The sequence below is a fragment of the Nicotiana tabacum genome, chromosome 23 (genome assembly GCF_000715075.1).
Source record: "Nicotiana tabacum cultivar K326 chromosome 23, ASM71507v2, whole genome shotgun sequence".
NCBI lineage: Eukaryota > Viridiplantae > Streptophyta > Magnoliopsida > Solanales > Solanaceae > Nicotiana > Nicotiana tabacum.
In genome coordinates this window covers 36,286,435-36,303,199 of record NC_134102.1, presented here as the reverse complement: position 1 = coordinate 36,303,199, position 16,765 = coordinate 36,286,435, and the positions used below count along the sequence as shown (strand labels likewise).

The window sequence follows — 16,765 nt, the reverse complement described above, 5'->3', positions numbered from 1 at the left end:
ACTCCACAAAATAGTAGTAAAACACGCAGCCCAACAGCAACACAAAATAGTCCACAAAACAGTCCGCTACAAGTGAATAACTCGAACTCACGGCTTTCGATCACCGTCCCGTGAGTTCTTACAAGTATAGAACGACTTACCATGAATTTACAGAAGAAAAATTGGATGAAAGCTTAGGCAAGATACTTACCTCAAATGTGTGAGAATCAATACTCCAAAAATCCCTTTCCTCTCAAATTTCCTCCAAACGAGTCAAATCTAGCCAAAACAACTCAATAACATCAAACAAAGCTATAGGAATCAATTCCAAACAATAAAGCTTCGATCTTTATTCATTTCTCAAAAAGTCAAGAGTGGACCCACGCCCACATGGTCAAAACCCAAGTCACTGAGTAGATCCTGACTACCCATAACTCCACGAGTCCAAATATGTGATTAGATTCCAAAACCAAGTCCAAATCAACCTTCAAAACCCCAATTTTCACTCTCTTAAGTTGTAGCCCCCCACCCCCCCACCCAAATTTTCCTCAAAATTCTATGCTTTAGGTGATAATAATCCGTGTAGATTCTTGAAATAATACCAAAAATAAGTATAAATCAATTACCTCAAAGTCTAGTATGAAAGTCTCCTTAAAAAATCGCCCCTCTCCAAGTCTAGGATTCAAAATATGAGAGAATGGGCTAAAATTCCAAAATTAGAACTTAAATGGGTCTGCCCAGCAATACCTTTCACAAACACAGCCCAAGCCTCATGTTCACGAAGTACAACCTGATGCTGCCTCCACAAGACCCTACGCGAATGAAGTGAAACCCTCACGAGTGCAATGCACACGTGACCACATGCCTATGCGAATACGTCACCCCTCACGCAATCGCAAACACCAATCTCTAGCCGACCCCCAACCCGATTCACCTCTATGCGAATGCAGCACATAGAGCGAGAACGTAAAGGCCACTGACCATAACCCACAGCGAATGCGACGTCCCATCCGCAAATGCAAAAAATACAACCCAGATGCCTCAAAAATAAGTCTCCTCTATTGCGAAGTACACCAGACACTAGAAGAATATCTGCAACAACACTCAAGCTCCGAGTGGTATGAAACTCACCCGAGCCATTTGGGACCCCGTCCAATCACATCAACAAGTCCCAAAATACAATACGGACCTACTTGAGGTCTCATATCACATAAAGTAATATCAAAACCATGAGTCGCACCTCAATACAAGCTTAATGAACTAATCAAATGTCCAACTTCCAAACTCATGTCGAACTACGTCTAATCAATTCGGAATGACCCCAAATTTTGCGCACAAGTCATAAATGCTCACACGAACCTATCAAGGCTCGGAATCCCAAAAGAACCTTGATAACCACAAAGTCAACAATGAGTCAAATCAAAAATACACAAACATGTGGGAAGCATCGAATATAGGAATAGGGCTCAAACACCTTCCTGAAACCAAATCAAAAATTCCCGCAAGTCACAAGGTAATACACAAATATGTGGGAAGCATCGAATATAGGAATGGGGCTCAAATACACAAAATAATCAGTCGAGTTATTACATTGACTTGTATAGACCCTTTACCTTCATGTAGAAGTATCTGAGTAAATGCAACTTGGTGCATGCCTTTTGTAAGCGAAGTTGGTGCAAGTTATATTTGTTTGATCTATTTAATTGGAAAATCTTGTTTATTACCTCTACCTAAGTTGTGCACATTATTATTGATATTCATTATTCTTTGACAGCTTCTTTGGATGCTTCTTTGTATTATACATATTATTGAGCTTCACATGTTATATAAAGTAAGTATCTTTTGGCTTAAAAATCTCCTCGCTACTCCATTGAGGTTAGTCAAGATACTTAATAAGTACATGTGGTCGGTTGTACTCATACTACACTTCTGTATCTTGCATGCAGATTCTAGAGTTGCTGTCATGGAGGACAAAGGTGAGCATTGAAGATGTACCAGCGTTTCAGATGCAAGCTACCTCTTTGTTCATGGTTGATTAGGATTTGTACTACTATTTATGCATATTCAAATAGATATTGTATATTCTTCATTTTAGCAATGTAAAAATCTTAATCTTAGAGACTCATGACTTGTACTACCAATCCTTGGGATAGTTGTATGGATATCCACCATCTTATTTATGATTTTTAATTTGAGATGTGTTATTTATTATTTGACTTACCTAGTATGTAAGAGTTAGGTGGAATCACGATTAGGTGGGATTTTGGATCGTGACAGTAGGGTTAAAACAAACTTTCTAAGTATGTCACAAATGTGTGATAGAGGAAACCAGGCTCTATTCACCTTTGATGCATGCACAATCACTAATCATAATTCTGGAAACCTAGTTCATAAAAGAAAAAAGCACAAAATATTTTACAAGGCTGATAATATATCTTCACCTGAAAATAAGCTAACATGGCTTAGTGCAATTGATATTGATTCACTGTTGTCGCAAAAAAGGCTGGGACATGCAAGTTTCTCACTATTGAACAAGTTGATTACAAAGGACATGTATCTTTATCTACCAAAACCTATATTCAAGAACGACAAAGTATATGATGCTTGTGCAAAAGGTAAACATGTCAAGTTCTCTTTCAAATCAAAGAAAGTGATGCGTACCTCATGACCCTTGAAACTGATGCACATGGATTTATGTGGTTTCATGAGAGTTCATAGTAGAGGTGGAAAGAGGTATATATTTGTGATTATTAATGACTATTCAAGGTTTACATGAACTTTGTTTCTTGCTACTAAAGATGAAACATATAATCTATTTGTTGCATTTGTGAAGAAACTTTAAGAAAAAATGGATAGTCAAATATCTAGCATTAGATTTAATCATGATACTGAATTTGAAAATGCTATATTTTTTAAATATTATGTGAGTTATGACATTGATAATAATTTCTCTTCCCTTAGAATCGCAAAGAAAAATGGTATTATAGAAAGAAAAAATAGGACTCTAGAAGTTATGGCAAGAACCATATTAATTGCTAGTGATCTTCCTAAGACTTTCTGGAATGAGGTTGTAAACATTGCTTGCTACATAATCAATAAGTTCATAATAAGGTTTGTAAACCTAATATAACTCACCTAAGAACTTTTGGTAGCAAGTGCTTTGTGCATAATAATGGTAAAGAGCTCTTAGAAAAGTTTGATGCAAAAAGTGAAGAGGATGTTCTTCTTGGTTATTTTTCACATAGTAAGGCTTATAAAGTGTACAACAAAAGAACCTTATGTGTTGAAGAAATTTTGCATGTAATTTTTGATGAATATGATCACTTGGCTGAGAAAGTCTTGCACGAAGAAGAAGATGATGATGATGATGATGATGATGATGATGATGATGGTAAAATTAGACTGACACAGACGTACAATGATGCATCAAATGAAGTTCTTCCGGAGAACACTGTTGAGCAATGGGTGACACAGTGCAAGAACTCGATTCTCTAGAAGTTGAGCATGATGTACAATAAATAGGGGAATTAAACAGGTGATAGTGAAAGGAATAGTGACAATGAACTTGGTTTTTCTGCCGATCAGGAAAGAAACAATGCTACTCAAGACTTGCAAGTAACAAACTGGAAGCACAAAAGTTCTCATCCAGTTGGGAATGTTCTCACTCTTGTGAATTCTAGAATGATGATAAGATCTAAAGTGGGATATATGTGTGTTTTCTCTTCCTACTTATCATGATTAAGCATAAAAATATAAATGAGGCCTTTTTAGATGTTTATTGTATTGTGACTATGCAAGAAGAGCTTCATCTATTTGAAAGGAACAAAGTATGGCATCTACAACCTCGACTGAAGGAGAAAACAATCATAGAAACCATGTGGGCTTTCAAAATTAAGTTGGATGACCAAGGTACTATCACAAGAAATAAGGTAAGGTTGGTATGGCAAGGTTACAATCAAGAAGAAAGCTTAGATTATGATGAGACCTTTGCACCGACTGCTATAATGTAGGCTATATGGATTCCCATTGCTTTACATCTTACATATCAAATAGATATTAAAAGTGCGTGCCTAAATGGGTATCTGAAGGAAGAAGTATTTGAATGCCAATATCCAGAGTTTAAAATCATGAGTTTGCAGATCATGTTTATAAATTGGACAAGGCACTGTATGGATTGAAACAAGCACCAAAGGCATGATATAAAATGTTGTCAAAATTTCTTCTTGAGAACGAGTTCACAAGAGATAAAATTGGTAATACTCTATTTCTAATAAAGATAGGTAAAAATTTGTTAATTGTCCAAATCTATGTCGATGATATTATTTCTGATACTACTAATGAATCTTTGTTTAATGAATTTGAAAAACTAATAGGAAGTAAATTTGAGATAAGCATGATGGGAGAGAAAAACTTCTTCCTTGGGTTAAAAGTTAAGCAAACTGCAAATGGGACAAGGATACAACAATAAAAGTTTGAAATGGATGCAAAGAAAATTGATACTCCTATAACTACTGCTACACGGTAGGATACAGATGAACTTGATTCTTTTGTTGATAAAAAGAAGTATAGAGGCATGATTGGCTCTTTGTTATACTTAATTGCAAGTAGACCAGATATTTTATTTAGTATTAGGCTTTGTGCTAGGTCCCACTCAAATCCAAAAAAGTCACATATGAAAACTGTGAAGAGGATCTTGAGATATCTTAAAGGTGCTCAAGACTTAGTTTTTTGGTACCGTTCTGGTAGTACTTTTGACTTGGAGGGATATGCGAACGCTGATTATGCTAGTTATCTAGTAGATAGGAAGAGCACATCTGAGATGGCTCACTTTCTAGGTTAGACTTAATAGTTACTGAGTACATGAGATCAGTTGTACACATACTACACTTCTTCACGTAATGTACAGATTCTAGACTTGGTACTAGTAGAGATCAGATAGGATTTCAGTAGCTGAGCATCATGAGACTCGAGGTAGTACTGCACAAGCGATCTCAGGCCCTTGAAGTCTTTCCTCTTATTTGTATAGTTCTTTGATTCTAAAAATATAGTACTTATGGTTTAGAGTTTGAGTTGTATAATTCTTAGATGCTCATGTACTCAATGAAACCAAGATTTGGGGGATGTTATTGTTAGAGATTGTTAATTAAGATATTATTTGTGTGAATTAAGATCTTATTTATTTTTATTTATATTTCATCACTGTTATAAGATCTGAATCTGATTCTCTAAGTGTTTTAATGTGTTGGCTTGCCTAGAAAGTGGAGTAAGGCGCCCTCACGGCCTATGGTAGATTTTGGGTCGTGATAGAATTTCACATGGGTTTGTCATCATCAAAATAGGAGAATTTATTGATCTAAGATAAGTTGGTTTTAATAATTAACAAGCATTTACCAAAGAACCAGGTCCCTTGAAAATATCTATTATGCTGATATACACGGTTACAGATGTGACAAGCAGATATCGAAAGAACCACGTCAGACATCAAAAGAATCAGATCACCAGAAGAATGTTGATCAGAAGTTAAAAATTAATTTCTAATGTAAATCGAATTACTTGAACGATTTATTTCGTGGGATGAAAGTATGATAATAACTAGAGGAGGTATGGTAATAACTAGAGGGATTTGTGGTTAACATAATTCATTAATTATAGAAATACTTGGATAAAAAGAAAAAACGTGTGAAAGAGTCTTTTAAGGAAGGACAAAAGAATCTTTTTAGGATTAGTTTTCCTTATGAGGTATCGGATTTATTTTAGATTTTGGAATTAAAATTGGAGAAGAATTCGGCTAACCCCATTCCTATATAAGGCGTCATACTGCTACTATTGAGGACTAACGCTATTCAACAGTTTCAAGGTATTACTCTTGGCAATTAACAATGATAGCAAGAAGGAGCTTTCAAGGACTCAAGTTGGTCAATTAAAGAACCACGTCCTCAAGATGAAGATTCTTAAGTTCTTTGCTTCCTCCGTTTTAAAAAGATTGGCACTATTTTCTTACTAGTCTGTTTTAAAAAGATTGACATCTTTCAATATTTTCTTAATATGAAGTATTTATAGCCACACAAATATTACGGAAGGTTTTAAACCATAAGTTTCAAATACTTTACAGTCACACAAATGTTATGGCATATTTAAAACCATATATCTCAAAAGTCTTTCCTTCTTTATTAAAGTTTGTACCAAGTCAAATTAGGACAATCTTTTTGAAATGGAGGCAGTAGTTATTTAGGTTTGAGTCATTGTTCTTTAATAGTAAACTATTTTACTTTTGAGAAGTGGATTGTTAGGTTAGCAAATCTAAAGAGTTTGTTTAACTTTCTAGGCTAGAGTTTATAGTCTTGAAAGGGGTAGCTATAGTTGGATTGATTGTCGGGGTTAAGGTACTAGAGTTAGTCCCTTTAGTTATTCAGTTTATGTAATCTAATATCGCTCTTTGAAGTTTATGAAGTTTTGAGGTAAATTCTACGAGGTAGGTCGTAGTTTTTACTGCCTTGAACAAGAAAGTTTTTTCACATAAAATCGCTTGTGTTTTTTAATTTTCCCACTTTATTTTCGGTTTGTTAGAATAGTTAAGTCAAATAACTAGGTTCTTTGACACGTAAAAATGGGTAAGACACAATTCATCTTTTCCCCTCCTCTAGTGCCTATGTACAAGCTAAAATAACTGAAGTCTCTTAAGGAAGTACAAAGATTAAGTACTATTATACTTACACCGATGGAGTTTAGAAAATCCTATACCTTCTCATCTATGTTCTTTATCTTCTAATCAGATTGCCTGGCTTCGTTCAAACCCTACATGAAGGGCTTGCTTTCTTTGAAAATATTTTTTTTCTAATTAAGTGTCCTTCAAGAAGCTCAACTCCTCCAAATAGTAAGATTCACTTAACTTCATATATACCTCTAAGCGCCCATGACTATCATCAGACATTCACTTCGCTTTCCTTTTAGATTGAAAAGGAAAAACAGAAAGATTGAGTATAATAAATATAGAGAATGAGCTATTATGTGTAAACTATGCAAAGGTTCTTTGGATACTTTTGGAAAAAAAATAGAAAAAAAAACAAAAATATTTCTTCACGCCCTTACAAAGTAGTGATGAGTTAAATTACTTGTGTTAGCATGAAAGCATGTCCGGTGATGCAATCGTTAGGGGCGGATTTACCTTAGGCTAAGTGGTGTCACGTGATAACGCTTCGCCGGAAAATTTCACTAAATACACATATAAATGATATGCAAAAAATAACAACAACAACTCAGTGTAATCCCGCAAGTGGGGATATGCAAAAAATAACAAATCCTTATAAATAATATAGAATGACACCACTTGGTAAATCTGTGTTGCTTGGTCCGCTGGTTAAGGTGCTGCAATTCTCGAGTTTGGTTCTCGGGTACGAGCCCAAACCAACACAGTTTTGTTTTTTTTAAGTTTTACCGTCCCTTAGCATCTTTAAAAATGAATGATATGATCTAAATTTTTTTTTTTTTTTGCGATGTCGTTTTAAAATTTATTTATTTACTCTTTTAAATGTAACACTGCTCATAAAAAATCATACATACGCTATTGGCGGTCGTTACTTACGTATCATGGATCGTCGGCTAACCGTTGGACTCTAGGGTCCAATATAAAGGGGCTTCTTCACCAACCAACATATATACGTGCGCGCATATACCTGGATAATTAGTTGTACTTGGTTTCCGACTCGACCCTTCGCTCTTAGCCCTTAACATCTTTTGTTGCTTGTAATTGTGTCCTCAGACCTTCCAAATTTGGAAGCTTATTAGTGATTATCAATAAGATCTTCACAATTTTCAATCTATAAATTATCTGTAACAATTTAACTTCAAGTGTCCCGTGTTTCGGGATTTTAAATTATTCTTCCAAACCGCCGTCAGTACAAAACAAAAAACATATAGATAGCACCAAACAATTGGGGTTGGAATAAATAAAATATCTATACCGAGCGTCAATTGGTTTTGTAGGCATTACAAAGAAACTTATGGCCGGAACTTACTTGACTAGTAATGGATAAATTATTCCTGGAAATTTTGGACCATTGATCCAATGCATAGGGTTCCCACTTGTGGTCTTTTGTTAGGGGTGGGGAGAAGAGATATAAAGCAGAGGGTCCTAGAGAATTAAATGCAACTACTCACTTTCTCGGTACTATTCATACATTGAGGGAGCAACCACTTCATAAACAAGGCACGTGGAAACTTTTCAGAGGAGTTTTGTGCTTTTTGGTAGGGCCAATAAGATGGCATAAAATCACAGGTTCACGTGCCTAGCCCGTGATTCATTGAAGGGCAGAGTGTCCTTTCGTGGGGACATTAAAATATAAATGGACCTTAACTCCATTTGGGGACAATGGTTAAAGATTTGCAAGGATTTTGTGAGAGAAAACTGAGTGCCCACCTTTTCATTTCATGGTAAAGTTTGTGTGATTGGGATACCTCTTCAAAAAGTCATCGATTTCAAGTCAAACTGGTATGTTTCGTGATAGCTGTGGCTTACCGAAAACTACACATTACTAATTTAACATAACTAGCTAGTAGTATAATGTTTAGTTCTATATATCAAACGTTGAACTGCTAATAGTGGCAAAATTTGAAGTATATTATTTCAAGCGAGCTACAATATAAAATAAAAAGATATATGTATCGACATTATGTGAATATCCGAACGAAATGTCCTTAAAGTAGGCAATATAATTCAACCATACAACCATGTGTTATTCATAATATAACAATTCTTACATTATTGTTCACTATATAACAAATGTTACATTATTATTTATCGCAATATAAATCGTGGATTAATCTTACTTAGATAGTTCATAATTACACAATCTATTGAAGACTGAAGTATAGATATAGTTATAATGTACGCCGTTCAAAATAGTAAATTTTCAGACTAGTTAGAAAAGTTAAGTTTATTTTTCGTGAAAATATAAAATTTCATATATCATAAATTGATCACCTTTGATAGTACTGTTGGTTTTTGCTTATAAAGACCCTTGGACGCTGGGTAGCACATGTATTTGCCTTTTCATTTCAATCAAAACACTCTGCTGAACTGAAGAAAGGTATGTCACCGCAGCTAAACTTGGTTGGCAAGAATAAATTCTTCTGATAGGAATTGATTCCTCATTACCTAAAGTAAGTAATGTTACCCTAAATGTCGAATAATAGAAACATCGAAGGTCACACTGTATATATGAAACAAAAGGGTAGCCGGTTTAATTTACACACTAAACAGTTCTAGCATTAATTAAAATATAACAACTAATCCACATATATAAATACATTATTAATGTTGAGTTTTGCTAGTGGATCACCAAGCAATACGATGAGATGCTTGAATTCTTTCGCCCTTAATCAAAAGTCTAGCGTATTGGTGTCCGAAAGTAAAAATAGATAATTTCTTGATGGGCAAAGTTTTACCCATGTTAATGGTCATACTTGTCGCAAATCCGAGTTGGCCAAGCCAGTGAATTTTGGACATCGGGTTATGGGGCGTAAAGCAAAAACTTTATTTGATCTATTTGCATGCATCCGCTCATTTAAAAACTTTAATTGTTAGTGACTAAACAATTTTTACTTTTTCATGTTAGGTTTCTTAAAAAATCATATTATATACATAAACCCCTAGTCTTTGATTAAGATAAAAATGTACTATAACTTATCTACGCTACCGTACAAGAGAGGTATTTGATGTGTATAAGAAAATGATGAAACATATATTTGATAGTACCATAGCCAAAAGTACAAAAGGAAAGAGTAAGAGAATGGCATGAAATGACTTTTTGAGAGGCAGTTCAGAAAGAGGACTATTACTTCCTCTTAAGAGTAGAACAGAAGATGCGGATTCTCCATAAAAAGGAAACAGAAATTTGAAAAATGAAGCTCTCTAAGGTAAGCAACGGTATCTTCTGAGAGATGAGTAAGGTACGTACACTGCAGACTAGCAGTCAATCAAAGGACCAATTCTCCTCAGAATTCCAACACCTTAACACAGTATGATCTTGTACTTATTATTATTTCTTACCAAATTTGTACAATCAAATTCGATTTACCAATGTTTTGAATCTTTTGATCCAGATAATTTCCAGTCCTTTAACCAGTATCCGAAGTCCACTAGTCCATCTAATCTGAATTCGTCCCCGTGTAGGCCAACTGAGTATTAAACGCTAACTACAGGCAGTTTTTAGTTTAATATTACTCCACTATTTACTGGTGCAAAACTATAAAACTTTTGAAGGCATGAAAATGATGACCCAAAAGCAATAAGACAAACAGCAATGCTGCAGCAAAACTGGAAAACACACTGGCTAGTGGAAATGTTTAGGTGAAAAATGATGACATAATTATTTCCAGTGACATGAATCTCCTGTATGGTATGTCAATAACATCGTCAACTTGTAATACCTTACCGTCCAAAAGAAATTGGAAATTCCTTTCTGGGCTCGATTCACTTGTTGAAAAATACAAAATCAAAACATATTCCGAAATAAGCATAATGCATGTGCGTGTGTGTTTGTTCATTTAACAGTAGGATATATATATATATATATATATATATATATATATATATATATATATATATATATATATATATATATATTGCTGCGGCGTGCAACCCGATCCATTTTTCATACGCACCATTTCTTTTTAACTCGTACCTCCAAGACATTTCTTATTTTCTTCGCTTTAATATTGTTTGAACTATAGAAGGAAGTCTTGAATAGTTAGAACTTAGATGTATTATCCGCATATATGATCAGGCATAACTTGGGGCAAGTAAATGAAGTGATACATCTTTTGGCTAAGGAAGCTTCCAGGCAGCTAGAGTAGTGTATTTTGCAACTCCTATCTTTTTGTTAAATCTACGGGAAGAAGTGATGTTTTGTGTTAAACATATATCAGCTAATACATGTATTATGTTATCTTTGTAATCCCCCTCACGGCACTTTTCTGAAATACAACACAATTCAGACTTCTGTCCGGGTAACTTTATGAAAACTTTATATGTATCATGAATTGGTAACAAGCCACTATAGAACCATTCATATAAAATTCTAAGTAATATTTAATTTGTATACATCGAGAGTAACAACAGCAACCACCCAGTAGAATCCCACGAATAGAGTCTAGGAAGGGTAATGTGTACGCAAACTTTGAAAGTATAAATAATTTTATACTATGAGTGTATTTTAACTTGTGGTAACGGATTAATTACATGCTTTCAGAAGTGAAGTTGAACTCAAAATTCGAAGAGCAACGGTAAGCTCCTGCAATTGAGAATTTATAGGCCTGTTTCTACAACCCTACTGGGTACTGAAGTAAACACCACAAATGAGGAGAATGGTTGCATCTGATTCTTTTCTTTCAGAAGAGAACAATTAGGAGTTGAAGATACAACCAAGGGGCAAAGAGGGCCTCTACAAAGAAAGGGAAGATGCTTAACACATTCCATGCAAGTCAAATTCTGTAAGGAGCTAGGATTTTTCATTAAGGGAATAGAAAATAAAAAAAGTAAGCACACATCTATCAATGGAGTATAATTTTTCAGTGAAGGCCAGGGTGTCCCTCAGATAAGTGCACACTTTTATTCACTTAATTATATCTTCAATAAAAGCAAACATTGCAAATCCCAAAGAAACAAATTCAAGCAACATGAGCTCCCGCAAAGGAGCTAGTTCCAATGTTCTGGACATCCTTCTTCATCTCCTTCCTCCTTAAGTTGCTCTTGTTCGGACAAGAACCCGAATTCAGAATTTCGAACATGCATGAAGTCCAAAGTCAAATTTCCCGCAGCATCATTGGCACGTCCCCAACCATTCGACTTGAGGACTACATGTTCGCGGTTATGATCAGTTGAACTTCGATTTTTTAGTTGGATGCTCAGATTCTCCATCGGATAATGCTGGTGCCTATGCCAATCTTTGTCAATGATAAGCTGTTGATCTAGACGTGTTGCTCTACTTTCAGCAATCAGCTCATTAATAGTGGCACTACATCTTGCTGGGAGATTGCCCTTTGATATCCATGAATCATTCTTGGGTGACAGAAGAGAGTGAGCACGTCCTTCATTTACTGCTAAGTTCCGATAATTACCTGCTATTGGATTTGTTTTGTTGGGACGTACAAAGTAAGCTAGAGTTAAAGTAAAAGATAGTGCAGTCTTCTCCAGGGAGCAAGCTAAGGTCATATCTTGCTTGAGAAGTGATATCCATTTAGCGAGAGTACCAGTTATATAAAGAAGAAATTAATTTCTATGCACTCAAACTGTAAAACTAATTTGCATAATCACATCACTTATTAAGTAATAGATAAGTCATTACTTAGTAATTGATAATCTAGTAAAAATGGCAACTTGCTACCACGGTTTAATATTCATTGATAGTAAAAAAAAAAGTAAAATTATTTACATAGTTAGTGTTTACTCCCTCCGTTCATTTTTACTTGGCACGTTTTGACTTTTCACACCCCTTAAGAAATAATAAATGAAGTGCATAATTTATCATGATATCCATATTAATTGATGCATATATTTTATTGGATTTGAGAAAAGGATTTGAAATGAGTAATAAATAATGTGGGTATAACAGGAAAAACAAATTGTCTTATCTTGATATGCGTAAAGTGACAAGTAAAAATAAAAATCTATTTTTAGTATACATGTCAAGTAAAAGTGAACGTAGAGAGCATATAACTTAAATCTTTTAAAGAATACATCAGGCAAAGGAACAATCATGCATGATTGAATTCAATGAGACAGAATTTTTAGTTTATGGGTTTTGAACCGTAATTGTTTTTACTTATTGTATTCTAAATAAATTATTTATATATATTATATAATTTTTTAATATAAATATATAGTTTGAATTAAAACTAATCGAATCCGTAGCTATAACAGTGGCTGCGCCTCCTGCAAACAGCGTCACACAATGTTTGCATGTGACGCAGGGGCGGATATAGCATAAATGTACAAATGTACGTGTAAAAATACTCTTAAACCAACAAATTGTAGAGATCCGCCTTTTGTGATGAATTGCAGCTCAAGATGGCTCTTTATGTAAGAATAGTCTAAGCCACCAAAAATAAAATAAATTTGGAAGAAGAGCTGTTAAACGAGAAAATATATTAATCGAGATGGTAAGTCTGAAAAAATTAACAAACGACAAAAGATATCACACAGTAATTTTGGAGTTTTTAAAATTTTTGAAAAATTTCGAAAAACAATATTTGTGAAATTTAAAATTTTTACGGCTGATTCCGGAAAAAGTTAAAAAAATTCAAAAAGATACTTTATCTTCACAAGTTTCCAACTTCCTATATATTCTGCATGCTTGCTCCAGCCAAAATTAACTGTTTGTTTATCAACTGACTCATTCTTTTAATTTCAAACTTGAAATATGTAATTTGAAAAGTAGATTTTAGGAGTTTTAAATAGATTTGAAAAATAAATTTAAATTTTTATTCACAAAATTTCAATTCTGTTTTCACGTCCAAATAACGTATCAACTTTTAAATATTCTTTTTCAACTTAACTTAAATGGGGGAATCAAACACTCGTTCAAACATAGATTGGCTATTTTTTTCAAAGAATAAAATTAAAAATATTGTTTGTTTATTAAATTTGATCAGTTTTTTTTAAAAAAAATTTGAATTCCCAAAAACTTGTTTAGAATAGTATCTGGGTGAAACTTTTTCTTGCACTCATAAAACTTTAAATTCTTTTCAAATTAAATGCACTTCCAAACACAACTTCAACTTTCAAATATTATTTTTCAACACAATTTCAAAAAAATAAATTCAAGTTTCAACCAAATTTATGTCCAAACACTAGCATAGTAATCCAGTTGGTTGGCTACCTAAACTTTCACTTTATTGGTGAGGATTTTATTCCCTACCTTGCAATCCCCTCCCGCATTTTCTCTTCCCCTATACCCTATATATAATTTTTTTTAAAACTAACTTCAAATGTTATTTTTTTTTTAAAAAAATTCAACCAATTCATGTCCAAACGCTATAAGCAAATAAATATATATTCTGTTTACTGCTTAAACTTTTAGATAAAATTGTTACACACACAAAAAATAAAAAAAATAAAAAAGGTCTGCTTCCACTTCTCTTTTCCTCTGTTATTGGGTAAACGAGGGAGGGGTGAAAAAGGATAGGAAGTGTTACCTTGAGAGGGGTTTCTGGTGTTAGTGTAATGATCTTGAGAGCTTTTTCTTCTTCTCTCATTATGTCCTGCTAATCTCCTCCTGCAACTCCTCTTTGACTCATCAAACTCACTCACTAAATGAAACCTTCATTTATAATTAATTCCAAAAAACAATAATCATCAGCAGAAAACATTACTTCCGGATCTACTATGGGTAGACATGATACATGTATACATGGGCTAATTAAGACAAATACAAAGATTATGAGATGTTGGTGTAACTGCTATATCCTATCAACATGAGTACCGGATAGTTTTACCTCAGGGAAATTAAATGTGAATAAAATATTGAAGAAGTTGGGAAAATTCTTATAAGTAACCCATTTTAAAAGTCAAAGAAGTAAAAACAAAGAAGCTCTTAATCTCAAATTTAAGTATCATTGTATTTTAGTACTTGACACATTTTCCAAGTTAGTAATATTGCTTTTTATGGATGGTTTTTTTTTTTTTTTTTTTAAAACTAGTATCCTGAGTAGGAGTATTATATCTTAGAGATAATTGTTGAGGGGGCTACACCTGACCTCGAAGATACAATTAACAGATTGGTATGGCTCAATCTGTCAAATAGAGCAAAAAAGAAGCTATATTAGGGGAGAGAGTTCCCCTACATTAATATTCTAGACCTCTTATCAGTACATCAAAAAATAATAATTAACTGACGTAGAAGTTAGCTTTATCATATTTGTGTCTTATACTGGGAATAGCTGGGTTTTGTTAACTGGAAAAGTACTCCTATAGCCTCTTTAAAAAGAGCTTTCTATGGATGATTTCATAATGCGAAAATTCATTTATACTATCAATATGCAATTACTTTGTGTGTTTAATTACTATTGCACCGACAATATAAAAATATTGATACATTATCAGGTCTCTAAATGATAACTTCTCAGATATAACTGTCCATAAAAATGGGATTAATAACCTAGGAAATCGTGTTTGTTGCCTGGTATAACAATTAAAATACATTGATCGGGCACTTTAATATTTTGGCGTTGAGAGTCTATATAAGTTAAATAATGCGTAGTAACTTAGTAATAACAAGTTAATTAAACATATGATATTTTATATTGATGGTATATTAATGCATACTTGTAACTTAAAATCATGAAATAATGCAGACCTGCTACACTGCTGACAGAAGCGTTGTTCAAGGCCAAGAACCACAACTTTAGGAGCCTTAGCATGCATTGCACACACTTTATGTCGTCTGTGATAAGCCTTGGCATTCACCAGTGCCACCTGGCATCCCTCCACCTGACACCTCGGCACCACCGCTTCCGCCGCCCCATCACCACCAGGGAAATGGTGTTTCTTTCTCTTGTTCATAACAAACCCCACCACCTCTCCACCGCCGTGAGGCCGCGCCTCATAATTTTCAATACAATGCCTTTTCCCCAAGTTAAGGTTCAAACACATCAAATTATGGTCCTTTTCTCTTTGGATAAAGTATTCCCTACTTTTATTCACTCCTCTTGCTATTAATTCGGAACCATTGAGCGGACACGTGTAGGTAATTGGATCTTGGTTAAATATGTTGCTACTGTTGTTATAATTCCACTGAATCAACTGGGACTGGGAGGAAGTACTAGTAGTAGTACCAAGTTGCCAGAAGTCCCATGCAGGAGTAGAATTACTATTTTGTTCCCCATTTCCACCATTGTTGCTGCTGCAGCTTTCAATACTATTGCTGAAAAAGTTCCAACCCCCATTTTCCATTGCTTATTTTGTGTTTTTTTTTTCTTCTGGAAGTAGATTAGAGGTACAGTATTATTGACCGGGAAAGGCAAGTAGTACTTTTGTGAATGTAATGGATTGGATAGTTTGCGGAAGTGGTAAAGGGCTTATATTTACTGCTGAATTCAAAATTTAATGCATTTGTACTTTATTTTGTTCCATTTTAGATGACATTTTTCTCTACACCTTTATAATTAAAAACTAGTACTTAGATTATAACTTTTTGTTTTATCTTAGACTACATATTCTCTTAGTGATAAAATTTTCCCACATTCTTAAGACCAGACAGTCTCCTTATATGCTAAGAGTTTTTTAAAAATAAAAATTGTTTACAAGAAAATAACTTCATATAAAAGTAAATCAAAATATCAATTTATATTTAAAGAATTATATATATATATATATATATATATATATATATATATATATAAAATTTATTTTTATCCATGTAAAAATAAAAATTGTTTTCAAAATACTGAACTCAATTGAACCTATAATCATCTATCAATGTCACCGATGGCGCAAGGGGCTAAAGGATTCATCGGAATCCCTTTCGCTTAAATTACATCTATGTATATAAGGTTGAATTTCTTTATATACATATATGTTAAATGGTAAATTCCCTTGACTTTTTCACATGCTTTTTTTATCTTTTTGAAACTATTTGATGAAAACCCTACGTCCACCATGTGGATTAATGCCGAAAGCAAGAGATACATCAGATGTGTGTCTTCTTAAAAAGAAGAAAGTAAGGATATGGCATTCAAAGTCGGAAAAAGATTATTGAAGTGGGGTAGGGGTGGAGACTAGTGGACTGTT

At 33.9% G+C, this 16,765-nt stretch overlaps 1 protein-coding gene across 2 annotated transcripts; it reads right to left on the bottom strand.

Annotated features, from left to right (window-relative positions):
• Positions 1-11,527: 11,527 nt before the first annotated feature.
• Positions 11,528-16,045, bottom strand: LOC107798089 (squamosa promoter-binding-like protein 7). Of its 2 annotated transcripts, none has more exons than XM_016621046.2 (3): positions 15,333-16,045; positions 14,173-14,297; positions 11,528-12,099 (listed from the first exon to the last, which is right to left on the bottom strand). In XM_016621046.2, exons 1-3 carry the CDS (start codon positions 15,926-15,928, stop codon positions 11,675-11,677), a joined length of 1,146 nt encoding a protein of 381 aa, XP_016476532.1. In that variant the 5' UTR covers positions 15,929-16,045; the 3' UTR covers positions 11,528-11,674. The 2 variants fall into 2 exon arrangements, with proteins under 2 accessions (XP_016476532.1, XP_016476533.1); XM_016621047.2 differs by having other exon boundaries at positions 11,528-12,096; positions 15,333-16,044.
• Positions 16,046-16,765: the final 720 nt, after the last annotated feature.